Consider the following 13,996-nt stretch of genomic DNA (forward strand, 5'->3'; position numbering starts at 1 on the left):
AGAAAAATTTGAGATTCCAGCCTCCAAAAAAACCAGGCCACTGTAATTTATCCTAGGCTGGATACCTGAAATCATTATTTTACTTCTGAAAAGGAAGCTTCTCTTTGTAGTCGGACAGGAGCCTGAGATTTATGCTGTAATAAGTTTCCTTATCCACACCTGAATCTTGCTGTCCTGGGTGCAGGCCAGGGTAATATTTGAGGGAAATTCCATAACGAATAGGAAAGGAACATTTCTCTGTCGGGTTGCTTTCACAAGTGACAGCTCCTGGTGCTGCCAAGGGGCTTGGAATGTGAGGCAGCAGGCAGGTGATGTGGCTGCAGGGGTCCACAAGCTGCAGGAATATGCAGTTGTCATGCTGCACATATCAGAACAAGTGTAATAAATATGTTTAGTGATGCTGCTTCTTGCTGACTGTTGTTTGTTTGGGTTTTTTTACCATTTTTAGATTTTTAGCAGCTATATTGACCTGCTGTATCCCACAGAAGACAGAAATGACCGGTTAAGAGACTCCTATTTCTTTAGCTGTGATTGCAGGGAGTGCACTACAAAAGAAAAGGTAATGGAATTGGTGGGAAATGTACTGCTGACTATCAAGGCACCTACCCATGTCCTGAGATGTAATATCCTGTGTGGCTTAATTACATTTTGGAAAATAGGATAATGGGGATGGGGGAATGTGGGTGTGTTTTTCTGTCTTTTCTGTCCAGAATGCTTTCTGATACTCATTCTTTCCACTGTAATCATGACACACCAGGAAATTTCCAGGTAGAGGCCTATTTAAAGCTGAGCTACAAAGCAAAGATGAAAACATTGTTAAAAGTAGATGATTATACTGTGTCTAAGCTATTTAGCCAAACAAATTTAGCTCAAAACTTTTTTCTTTTTTTTTTTTTTTTTTTTTAATTTCATGCTTTCTACCAACTCCTAGCAAATCTTGCTTGGGGCATTTCTGGGATAGAGTGCTGCTGCAATTCTTGGGTGGGACATTTCAGTCAGTTCTAGGGGACATTGTATGGCATGTCTGGATGGTTTGGGGACACAGCAGGATCTGAGGAATGATCTTTTCTACAACAGCCTCATACTGTTCTGCTCAGGGACAGTGTGGTCCTGGGTCACAGACCCTTGTGATGTGCAGGCCAGAGCTGTGGTCATTAAACATGAGCTGGTGCCCCTCAAAGGACAAAGGAAGGTCCAGTGTTCCCGACAACAAGGTGTTAGGTGTTTTAAAGAAAAGCACTTCTTGGAGGGAAGAGGTACCCAAACCCAACAGATACTGAGACAGCTATGCCTGTGCAGCCATTTGGACCTCTTTCACTGAAGATCCTACATGAATCGAGCTCTGTGTCATTTATTGTCATTCCAGACAACATCAGTGTGTCTGGCATAATCTAATCCTTAAGTTCCAGATAATTTTTCCTCCCATTTTCACCAGGTTTCCCAAAGTGACCAGACAACCATTTCCTTCCCCTAAATGGTGTAATTTTTTGTGATTTTTTTTTTCAAATAGTACCTAGTATTGTTGCTTGAGGCCCTTCTGTTGATACCATATCATTTCTGGTTTTCCCCTCAGTTACCTTGATAATTTTGCCACTGAATTTAATGAAGCCAGGATTTCATCTGTGATTTTCAGCAATGTGCTACTCTGGGAGTCCCCTGTCACTCAGCCTCCTTCAGTTTTGGAAGGAGTCCCTGTACCTCTCTCAGCTGGCAGATTAAATAATGAAATAAAAAAATCTTGCAACAATGTGAAGCTTAAACAGCAAAAAATTGTCTCTAGATTGTAGCTGGCTCCTCATGAAATATATATTAGATAGAGAGATAATAGAAAGTGGAGCTGTCCAGCAGAAAAAATATATGGAAATGTGGTTTTGTCTATAGATCTGAAGGATCCTTTTCTGTGTTTAAGATCATGTTGTTTTCCACAGAGATATCATTTGGTAGTCAGCCTAAGTTACTTGAGCTGATACAGCCTTAAAACTAAGCCTAAATTTATTTTAAACCCTAATCTTTTGGAAGCAGTGACATTTCTTATGTAAAACCACTTGCAACACAAAATCAAAAAGCTCTTCAATCTTTCAAAAGACACTTCATGGAAGTAGAGAATGGCAGATGAACTGGAAGGCCAGGGGATCCTAGGATTTCTAGCCAAGGCTTTGGAGAAAAATTGCAGGTGCACATTCTACCTTTGTTTTTTCATTCTTTGAAGAGCTTAAGTTCACATCTGCGTCTTTTTATTAGAGAAATTTTGTATAGCAGGTGCACTTTTATTTGTAGGGCTTGGAACCTGCCTTTGTAAGGTCCATTGTGTTTCCTTCAGGATAAAGAGAAACTGGAAATCTGCAAGCTGAATGATCCTCCGTCAGCAGAGACAGTAAAGGACATGATCAAATATGCCAGGAACGTGATTGAGGAATTCAGGCGAGCCAAACACTACAAATATATCCTTTGTCTTACCCTGACTCCACTGGTGTGTGACCTAAAAATCTTGCCTGCTGGGCTTCAGAAGTGCATGCAGGAGAAATACTGTGACCAGTAGAAATTAAACCTGTCTCTGTGTTCTCTGTGGCTGAAGGCATTATCAGCTAATTGTATAATGAGAGGCCATTGAGTTATTGCATTCCTTGACTTCTTCCTACCCCCCAGTGAATTACTGGAGATCTGTGAGCTCAGCCTGGACAAGATGGGTGCAGTGTTTGAGGACAGTAATGTTTATATGTTACATATGATGTACCAGGCCATGGGTGTCTGTCTTTACGTGCAGGACTGGGAAGGTGCGCTGTGTTACGGGCAAAAAATTATCAGACCCTACAGGTAAATATGACAGACTATTTTTTTAATGCTCTAATCAATAATCTGAACAATTAAGACAAGTTTATATATTGTATAAACATTCTACCCATGATACCACTACTCAGAAAGGAATATTTAAATGCCAGGACAGTGTCTGTTACTGTCAGAATGTGGTCTGCAATATACAGCAGGACTGACTTTGAAATCTTGCTTTGGGTTCTCAAAATAATTTTGTGCCACCTTGGGTTCCGTGATAATTCTGCTTAGCTGGATAAATGCTGGTTTCTAAAATAGCATCATTTTTTTCTAAGGAAAGGCTTCAAACTTCATCTGCAGCCAGTGTTTTGTACAAGGCAATGGAGGCACAGCCTGTGTTGCTGTCAGCTCCCTGCAGTCTCTCCCAGTGCTCTCTGTCTGCAGCAGCCCGGTATGCACGGCTGCAGGAGAGCAGAGCCGAGTCCCAGCGCTGGGGCTGAGCACCAGAGGGAGCTGGAGCAGAGCTCTGGAGCCAAGCTCAGAGCTCCAGGTTCCCCATATCCCTGATGCCACTCCTGAGCTCTGGGTGCCCCATGTCCCTGATCCCACTCCTGAGCACCAAGTGCCCCATGTCCCTGATCCCACTCCTGAGCTCCTGGTGCCCCATGTCCCTGATCCCACTCAGAGCTCCTGGTGCCCCATGTCCCTGATCCTACTCCTGAGCTCTGGGTGCCCCATGTCCCTGATCCCACTCCTGAGCTCCGGGTGCCCCATGTCCCTGATCCCGCTGCCCTAGAGGCGGGGGACAAGGCAGCACACAGCCCCTGCAGGAGCCATGAACACTGTTTCTGATCACATTCCCTGTTTTTGCAGTGGAAGCCCGTTGGTGAGAGCCAGGCAGTTACACTGGCTGTGTCTGGTCCTGCCGTGGATCTCCCAGAGTCTCGTCTTGAGACGTGACTCTCTTGCCAGCTGGGGGGAGCGCAAGAAAAGCTCTCCCTTTGGAACAGATGCCAACATAAAGTCACAGATCACTTGGCAGAGAGCAGTGATACAAAGAAGGAGCCAACATTCCCCCCCTGGGGGCTCAGTACTATTTATCTTCCCTGGGACTTGCCCAGCTCCTCTGGCTCTGAGCCTGGCATTCCAGGCCAGCTCTGCCGAGGCGGGCTGTGCCACTCAGTGTGTGTGAGCACAGGTTGCCATGTGTGCCCTGCACACTGCACAGGGCCCCTCGCTTTCCAGCCCACCAACCATTGTGGAACACACAGAGCCGCTGCTGCGGGTGCAGGGTGGCTCCAAAAACTCATCACAATGCAGGCTCTCTCTGTAGCTGGCTAGATTAAAACTAGTGGCAGAAAGTCATTGCCATCTGACAGCTGTTCAGAGGCATATGGTAGTTTCAGTCCAATTCCCAGCTGACAGGCGTCCCCATCCCAGACACAATTGGCACGGGCTCTTGGCAGTCACGGCAGAGAGGATGAGTGCTGAATGGGCAGGGGCACCGAGAGGCAGCTTCCTGCCCCATGAGAGGGGGACAGAACTGGGAAAATGCTGTGAAACTGCCAGAGTTGATGAAGCTGAATTTCTTTCTCTCTTGCAGTAAACATTATCCCTCCTACTCGCTGAATGTTGCCTCCATGTGGCTGAAGTTAGGGAGACTGTACATGACGCTGAAGAACAGGACGGCTGGAGTTAAAGCCCTGAAGAGGGTATTTACTGCCTGGTTTCTCCATTAATAACACCAGCCATTGAAACACTGTGTGCCTCTCTGTCAGTGAGCGGGCGTGGTAGGAAATGCACCATGTGTTAATATATTTGGTCACGGGAATTTTGGCTCAGATTTGGTTTTTCTAGAGATGGAGGATAGGTCTGCTCTTGGGTGCCTTTTCACAGTGGGCTCATACTGCAGCAGCTGGAGTGAGAATTATGCTTAAACATTTGCTCTGAGTTCTTCACTGAGCTAGAGCTGCACTAGTGTAAATGAAGCAGAACCCTATCTTCCCTTCATTTGCTGGGTAAGGACAGGAAAAATGTTTGGCTCTTCTAAAAGGCACATAGTGTTTCATTGAAGTCTGTGATTTCTATATCCAACTTAAACTAGGCACGCTTTTGATGGTTATTTGTTCTGGAACCAATCGATTTTTACATAGCTGAAGGGAATTCAGTGCATCTGGTAATGCTGAAATTGGCAAATACAGCATTTTGGTTTTATGTTTTTCTTCACCCCTTTTTTTTAGTCTTTAGTTTTTTATTCTGCTATTTTTTATTAGTCTATACTATGTTTCTTGACTGTTTTCCCCTATTGTTGTTGGATGCCAACTACTGAACTAAAAATTTATTTTAGTTTCTTAAGCATCAGTGACTATTGTAGCATATAATGACTCAGTGTGGAATGTCACGATGTATTTATTTCTTCTTGCATTTTAGATGCTGGCAAGTTTTAGCCAGCAAATAACAGCACCAGCCAACCATGGTGAAAGATGCTAAAAGAATATATGCTCTAAAATTTAACTGTTACCTAGTTTGAAGTTGGCATAGGTTTTCCTTCACTGTCATGTTAAACCCTTGAGTAGAAATGGGAATTGTGCCAGTAGGAGCATGGGATGGGGGGTAGGGAACTGTGAGGTAAATTTGTTGGCATAGTTAGTTTCCTTACACAAACATTTTCTAGTGACTCACTTCCAAAAGCTGTCTACAGGAACTGCCCAAAGTTATCCCAGCCTCTGATGTTTGGGATTTAGTGGAAAAGCAAGCCCATTGTTCCCTGTCAGTTTGTGAGCAGCTCATCCAGAAGGTCCTCCTTTCTTTTTCAGGCAGGAGGAGGGGTGGGGTCATTTCTCACTGCTGAGGTGGAACCAAAAGCCCTTGCTGTACTGGCTTAGCAAATACAAGAGCATAAAAGTTTCCCAAGGATGAAATGACCAAATGCTCAGAGGGCCAGGACACTGCAATTCCTTGCTCTGTCTTAGCTCTCTTGCTTTTTAACCATTCTCAGACTTACAGTGAACTTTCTTCTCAGTTCTGTCTAGTGTAGCCTTTTATCACTTCTTTTCTCAAGTGGAAACCTTGCCCTGGCACACACTCCAGGGCAGGAAAGGTGCCAGTCAGGGGTTTGGCTGCCTGCAGCATTCCCCCTCGGGCCTGGAGCAGGTGAAACACCAGGGAGTTGTTTGGCACAGCAGTGTCTGTCCGAATCTTACGGGAAATCACTTCTGCCTAAGTTGTTGCTTCCTGCCTAAAGCACTGGCAGCCCCTGGAAGGAGCAGAGGGTTTACAGACTCAAGTTTGAAATGCCTCAGCATTACTCCTGCACTAGGCCTGTATGTCTGGGACAGCTCAAGGATAAATTGGTAGGAGCAGAGCTGGCTCTGATACTGGCTAAGTCCTCTGCTGGAATATTACCCACCACACTTGCAGTTTTCTGTCCTGGAGCTGGTGGCATTCAAAGTAGTTTTGTCAGGAATATAATTTTGAAAGGTGCTTTGGGCTCCTTTAAGATCAAAGATGTATTCTCTGAATATAAAACCTTTATTACTTAGTTTTGAATTTCATTTTATTTCCTACTGGGTTTATGACTACAAGGGGACAAAAAGTAGCTAGAGGTGTCAGACTGCTTCAAACCTCTAAAGAGAGTATTTATAGCCTGGTGTTATATATGAATCAATTGTGTGAATATTTTTTTTTTTTCTTTTCATAGGCAATTGCTATCATGGAAGTAGCACATGGGAAGGATCATCCATACATTTCAGAGATCAAAAAGGAATTAGAGGACCACTGAGCCTTTGAATCTATGCAATCCTTCAAACCTTTATTTAAAAAGCCTTGTTATGGAAACCTTCAGGAGCGCTTTGAAAAGCGGTAGAGTATGAACACAGTTCTGTCCTATAATTGGAATGACAAACACACGTAGGCCTAGCTTCCACACATCTACAATTGCCTTTTTTTTTTTAAGGAAGCAGCCATGGTTTCTTGAAGGTTATGCCTTTTGATGGCTCATGTGTAGAAATGGCCATTTTTTTTCTTTAGGGGTATTGGTGTGGATCTTATTTGAGTAAAGTAAATAAAGTGGTCTTGGCCCCTCTTGATTCCTGTTGTACACTTAAATGGGTAGAATGGTTTTGTGATATGTACTTTTGCCCAAATAGTTTTGCTTAATCCAACAAAGCAAAAGCCCTGCTTTTTCTGTTGTGGTTTGGTACACCTTTCCTTTTTTTCTTGCATCATTTTTATTTGCAGTGGCTTAACTGAAAGAAAGGGGAAATGGGGTGATAAATTATGTACATTTTACAGCAATGCCACCAATATTCCCTCAGCCAGTTAATCTGCAGGTCCATCACTGCTCCTGGCAGGTGAGGATTCATCACACCAAAGACCTAGACAGAGCTCAATTTGTCTTGCTCAGAAAATACTGACACCTGTGTTGGAGCTTGAAGGCTTGCACAAGACATGAACTATGCAACTTCTGGCTTTTTACACTCCTTTACAAGTTAAAGTGAGTTATTGCAGAGGACAGCTCATATTTCCTTACAGCCATACCTTCACCTCCAGTGGATTACAACTATTGTAAATAACATGTTGGCAATTATTTTTAAGAGAGGGACAGGAACACTTTCTGAGGAAAAACTCCAGGACTTAACTTTCTCTACCCATATACTAAACAAAAGGATTTTTTACTCCTCCATTTAGATCAATGGCAAGAGTGTGCTTTTAAGGATGGGGAAAAAAGAGTGTAGCTATAAACTTCTAGCATCAAAATTGAAATATGGTGCACAATAAAATTACCTGCATCTTTTCACAGTTTATAAAGTATGATGAGAAAGAACACATCACCCTTAAGAACTTCATTGTATTTTCTTTCTTGTAAGCACTGCTCTGAAAATAAAACTGCTAGAACAAGGGGTTGTCAGCTCATTTTGCTGAAATCTTTCATTGCTCTCTAGCCAGCAGTTGTTGCTGGAGTATATAAAACTGCACCACATCTACAGTTCCAGAAAGCCAAAGCCTATTAACTACAGCCAAGCCTAGGAAGAGGGCACTAGCTGACGATTTTTGTCCTAACTTTGTCTTGTCAAATAAACTCTTGTCCTGGGAAATAATACCTTTATTTCAGCAAGTCTGTCCGGAGCCCATACCACACTTCAACACCAAAGAACTGGATTAGCTGAACATGAGGCACCAGTGGGAGCCTTGCCCCTGTGAAACTTGGATTACTATTTGCAGAGGTTATTCAAAGCTCACTGTGGCCCTGGCTGTGCCCATCAGTTTAACATGGGAAACCAACTCAAGCAGTGTAGGTGCAAATACAAAATCCTTAAGCTGATACAGAAAAGAACACAAACATTGTTTTCCTTGAAAAAAATGGTTTATTGTATACTGTGAATATGAGGGACAGCCTTACCAAAAAAACCTTAGTGACTGAAGACATTCTCACATTTGCAAAAGCATATAAGAAACTATTTACACAAAGGCAGTGAAAGGGGTAAAAAAATTATTGCAATCAATTAATGCTGATAGAACTTTTTATAATAAAAAGAGAAAGAAAAGAAACAGTGCAAAAATACTGTCAAAAGTAATCAGTTCTATACACAAGATAAAACTGACAAGCATAAGCTTATGTACTGATATGAATAATACATTAGAATATAAAATAGCATGCATAGATTTTTATTTTTTTAAAGGCTTTCAATAGCATAGAATAATTCTGCCATTCAGCCCTAACGGAGGGGTTGGGGACAGGAAGGGCACGTAACTGATGTCTCATTTTTCTACAAAATGTGTACATACAATGAGGTGGTGAGATCAGATCACTGTTTTGTGCTAAACTGTCAGGTACAGAATTACAGAAGAAATAAAAGCAGAGGCATCACAATACTGCAGTAAAACAGGACAGTAAAATCCAGTGACATAAAACTTAAACATGTTAACTCATTTACCACATTCCACACAATAACATATGGGAATTTTACAGTCATCTGCATGTGTAAACTTTTTCCTTTGTAAAATTACGAAAGAAAGGTACTTTACTAGTGAGGAAAAAATGTTATTTGTATGCAGCAACCTCAACAGGATAAACATCCTGTTACTAGTGTTTCTGGTACTACAGATTTGCTTTCTTTTAAAGACCAAGCAGAAGCAAGAAAATACTTTTATTTAACATACACAAAAAGGAACTTCTCATGCAATCAGTCTATAAGTTATGGAACTCACCAGCACAGGACATTGTGAAGGCCAGAGATGGCTTCTAAAGAGAAGGTAATGTGATTCAAGGAAGATGGATCCACCAGGAGGTACTACACAGGGAGCAGGATACAGCTTTGGCCTCAGGAAACCCATAAAGTTTGCTGCCAGGTGCACCAGAGGGGCTGAGCACCCTTTTCTAGACACATCCCTACTTCTTCCTCAACTACCAGCCACTGTCTAAGTCGGGAGTGCCCCACAGCCTGACATGGAAACAGTTTGTGGGAAGCATTGCTTTTCTGCCTGCCTAATCAAGGAGCACTACCCCTGAAATACCTGGAACTGACTGCCCAGCCACTGAGAATCAGTGGCAGTCCTTCCCTTGCTGCTATATAGTGCTGGAATTCTCCAGAGGAAGCTCCTATTTTCAGTGATTTCCAGTTCACTCTCTGCAGGCAAAGTCCTGTTGTTAAAGCATGTGGGAAACTCTCAGTGAGAGTGTACAGAAAGCACAGGCAACAAAACTTCAAAGAAATGCCAGCCAAAAAACAGCTGAGAGAAGCCAATGGAACTGTAATCTGAGATACTCCAAAAACACTAAATTTATTTACTTTAAATATTTATATAAACACTGCTATTTTTTGACCTGTGCACTGTTTTGTTTCACAATCTAACAATAGTTTATTTATGGTTAATACCTCTGTCTTGTTTTGCCCCACAGCAATCTGTTCCCTTCCTCAAATCCCCAATCCCTGGAAGCAGCTGCATGTATAATGTCCTTCTCTCTAAAGATGTAGACGGCATCTAAAGCTCCCTTAGCACCAGATCCTACAAGAAAACCACTCTAGAAGGCTAAGAGTGAGCTGGGGGCAACTGCTTTTGGGGTTTGGACTTGCAGCCTTTCTCTTACTGCCATCAAAACCTAGCCCAAACTCTATATGCCTTGAAGTACACATCAGCAGCTTTATATTCATTTTGCAGAAGGGTGGTCAAAGGCTGTTTTCATGCAGTCCTTCCTCTCATGGTCAGCTCAGGAATTTGCTCCTGCAATGTGATGCAGGCCTTTATTACCTGCAGTGGCTGCCACCTTAGCATTTTTTTACCCACTAAGACAAGCAGCAAAATTTAACTCAGACCTCCCCAGTGATGCACAAGAGCTGCTACAGCAGAGATCAGCCTGATGATTCCACTTTGTGAGCACACAGAGCACAAACTGTTAGCAAGGCTGACAACAGCTAATTCAGTCATCATCTCCTCCAAGGAGACCAGTGGGAAGTTGGCTGTTGGAAATGCAGCATTATCAGAGTTAGCTCTGCTGAATTTTCCCTACAGATTTCTGTGCTATATCCAAGTACAAGATTGCCCAGCAACATTTCTTTTAGAGTTGCTTGTGGACTACACAGACATAGCAGGTATTGGATCAAAAACTAACATCCTGGCTGACATGACAAGCACTATTGAAGCACTTAGGTTGGAAAAGAATGAGCAAGTCCATGTTTTGCCATTTGCATTTCTGTTTGTTTACAAGAAAGTAATTTTAAAACCCCCAGCTTTTGAAATCATGCAAATATTTACTAATATTTGTAGCTGAGGCAGGTGATTTAAATAAGTAGTACAGAAATGCACTTCAATATACTTCAAGGACTGTGCTGGCAATAGGTTGAGTAAGCTCTCAGAGATGTGTCTTTTGCCAGCTAAAATTAGTTTCAGGGACTTCTGATAAGACTGAGCATTTAGGATCCCTGTATGCCTACACAGGAAAATGTTTGTGGGCACAAGCTTCATCTTTCCTCAGGTAGTCAAGGACAAGAGGTGCCTAAACAAGCCTTTGTAGGACCTGAAACAAGTAGGACCTGAGCAGCTGATGTCCACCATCCTCCAGTGTGACTGATGGGGGACAGAAACAAGATCCCCAGAGCACTGAGCAGCGCTACAGCTCAGCTGTCTTCTCTCCCATCCCTGCTCTAACAATGGGAAGCATGAAATGCTCAGACCATAACTGTAACCAAAAAGCTGATGCCAGCACCTCAATACTATAGTTGATAAGAGTTTAAATTAAAAAGGCAAAGGTTGTTAAATACAGATGAAGAGTGTACTGAAAGAAAAACAGACACAATGGATGCCCAAGTCAGACTTACTCATCCGCTGCAAGTTCTCTCTGGGAAAGCATCAGGGAATGTAGGCTGAACATGCCAGACTGCAAGGTGGGTGCTCTGGGAGAAGACTGCCCGTGTCAAACTTCTGTTCATTGATGAATCATGGTGAGATTTTCAATCCAGACTTTACTCCAAATGGATGAAACTGGTCTCAAGCCACTGTCAGGCTTTGATGTTAAAAAACATGCAACACAACAAACAGCAACTCCAAACTGTCCTTTTCTCAAACTCAAGGGTTCTGCTGTTTGAAAGTCTGCAGGACAGAAACTTAGAGCACTGTTGCTTTAAGGCCCATGTGTTCATTCCTGCTATGACTAAGAAAACTGGATGCAAAATGCATTTTCCTGTCACTCCCTAAAGGTTAGGAAATACTGCCCAAGCAATTTTGGCCTGATAAAACTACAACAGGTTCAAAGTGAGAAGGTTCATTTTTTCCCTTACAAAACTGTACCACGTTTCAACCATAAAACATCAGCATGCTGAGGGCTGCTTGTAAGCTGGGGTGGAAAAGAACCTCTGAAGACATGCACCAGCCCAATTCACTTAGGATATTAACAGATCTAGTCAAGATAAAATCTAGCAGGGAAAAATACATTGAAGTCAGATGAAAGGAAAAGTTTAAAATTACCATTCTTTGACAATGAAAAGGAAAAAGTGACTCACATTGGCCTCTATCTACCATCCCAGCCACATTAGGAGTTAATTGGAAATGACTGCTTACCACATGGCCACTTATTTGGCTCATTAATAGGCACTGACTTAATTTGGAAAGGATTTTTAGTGCCTTTTTCTAATTAATGTTTTTCTAAGACACCTATGATGCATCTTTGCATAAAAAAACATTTGCTTAATTTTCTTCCCTTCAAACACAGTTCTTCACACTCTCTTATGCAATAACTTTCCTGTGCTCACTGTAGCAGCAGAAACACACATTGCAGCCAAGAGCAGCTGAATAATAAGACACAGGAACAGATTCTTTTCCCTCCTGATTTTCTACTTCTCACATCCAAGTGGTGCAATGGGACTTGACAGCTCTGAGTTCAAACTTAATTCATCATTAGGAAATTATTCAAAAAGTTATAACGAGATAACTAATTTAATACTCTTTGCTTCAAGGTTTATTCCTTGGCTTTTTTCCCAGATATAAAGCATCTCTCTGCAATTATCATGCAGATGCTGCTGAAAAGACTTTAAATGGTTGCTGCTAATTTAACAAGAGATATGTTGGCACTGGCAGAAAAAAAATTAGAGGAAAACTGAAGTTGACTGAAAGCTCAACTGATCCCTAAAAAGAACATGGTCAAGCTATTACAGCAAAATAATTCCTCTCCATTTGTTGATGGTTACAAGTCTTCACCAGAGACTTTGTCATCATGTTAGGCCTGTATTGCACAGCACCAATTCAACACAGTGCAGTTTTAAATACATTCAAGAAACATTCTGGTACAGAACCTTGGCTTAAGCTCCCATTAATTTTAGTTCCTTTAGTGCTGAAATTAAGAGTGCTTGCAGGCTCAGGCCCTTGTACATTGACCAGGGTTTGGAGGTGGGGATGCAACAGAAAAGCAACAGTAGGATTAAAATATTAGAAGCATCTGGGGAAGGGATACCAAGAAAGGTGATTTCACCACAACAAAGTAACTGCATTGCATCACATGCCCTGAGAGGCTTTGAAATCGTCACCCTTGAGAATTCTGAAACTGGATGTGACCCTGCACAAGCCTATCCAAGTTTCAAGTCAGCAGAGGGGTGAGTGTGGCTGGGTCCAGAGACCTCCAAGGCACCTCTCTAGCCTGACTCCTTCTCTAACCACCCAACAATAGTTTGCACGTGAAGACTAAGGCAACTGAGGATGCCTAATGTAAATGAGATTCCTTGTCTGCAGAGGGTGAGCCTCAAGGAAATAATACTTTCAATGTAATTTGTGAGTAGGTGCTTGATTTGGCTTTTTTTCCAGATGCGTTTGGTTGAAAATGCTCTGCTGTTAAACTTTCAGATCACCAGAGTTATTGGAAAGAGTCATTCACTGACTTCAGCCTGCTGGAGGTCACTGCACTTCACCCTACATTGCTTCTTATGATTCCCTTCAAGGGTTGCACACAGCCAGCAAAAAGCTTCCTTAAAAAGATACAATATTGATTTTTTTCAAGGACTAATCTAAAACCATAATTCTTGTGGAATTTGAAGAGTTCAGCACCCAAAAGTCTGTGTCCTCACAATGTCCTGTGCTCGAGCCCTCTGTAACATGCCCGGCTGCATGTGCAGAGCTCAGGTCTCCGTGCTGTGCACCCTCAGCTTCCACTCACACACAGCTGTAGCTGACATCTAGCAGGTCTTGCTTTCACCAGAGAAGCCACACACTGGGTCCAGAAGATCCTTACATGAAAAAAGCCCACTGCCAAATAACTGTGGGTTTCAGAAGCCATGTAGGAAAACAAAAGCCAGCAAACTACCTTTACAAAGGATTGCTTTCCTTACAGACATGTTACAATGCAGACCAGTCATGTCAAATGTGGTTCACTTTGAAGGTCACTATAAGTTTTATGAGTTATGAAAGTAATTCAAAAGTTATTCCAAGAAAAATAAATTATATCTTGTATAAAATAATCCATGGGAGACTAGTAAAGAACCATCATTCCTTACTTTCAAGACAACTTTTAAAAGTGCAATATATGCACACAGTGTTGTCAAGGCAGTTCCCCTTGTTCATCAGTAAGGTTCAGTCAGATCCACAATGCTGGGTCTGGGATGTTTGAAAAGATTAAATAAGTCTTGAGTTTTGCAGGAATTGTATGAGCACTTGGTAGACAAATTTGTACTGGGCTATGGTCTGGATCATAAACACCCTCTGCTCCCGCAGGTGTCTCAGCATCACAGGAACGTCCATTTTC

The 13,996-nt window shown here is 42.3% G+C and overlaps 2 protein-coding genes across 3 annotated transcripts in view; one reads left to right on the plus strand and one right to left on the minus strand.

Annotated features, from left to right (window-relative positions):
* Positions 1-7,668, plus strand: part of SMYD2 (SET and MYND domain containing 2) — a 29,250-nt gene extending 21,582 nt beyond the window's left edge. For both annotated transcript variants that reach the window (XM_063152171.1, XM_063152172.1), the window contains 5 exons: positions 449-559; positions 2,321-2,441; positions 2,640-2,814; positions 4,373-4,481; positions 6,470-7,668. In XM_063152171.1, coding sequence (XP_063008241.1) covers positions 449-559; positions 2,321-2,441; positions 2,640-2,814; positions 4,373-4,481; positions 6,470-6,550 — 597 coding nt within the window. In that variant the 3' untranslated portion in view covers positions 6,551-7,668. The remainder of the gene's footprint in view (positions 1-448; positions 560-2,320; positions 2,442-2,639; positions 2,815-4,372; positions 4,482-6,469) is intronic.
* Positions 7,669-8,112: 444 nt separating this feature from the next.
* Positions 8,113-13,996, minus strand: part of PTPN14 (protein tyrosine phosphatase non-receptor type 14) — a 70,980-nt gene continuing 65,096 nt past the window's right edge. The window contains exon 18 of the mRNA XM_063152173.1: positions 8,113-13,995. Coding sequence (XP_063008243.1) covers positions 13,867-13,995 — 129 coding nt within the window. The 3' untranslated portion in view covers positions 8,113-13,866. The remainder of the gene's footprint in view (position 13,996) is intronic.

This window comes from Melospiza melodia, chromosome 3 (genome assembly GCF_035770615.1).
Source record: "Melospiza melodia melodia isolate bMelMel2 chromosome 3, bMelMel2.pri, whole genome shotgun sequence".
NCBI classification, from domain to species: Eukaryota; Metazoa; Chordata; class Aves; order Passeriformes; family Passerellidae; genus Melospiza; species Melospiza melodia.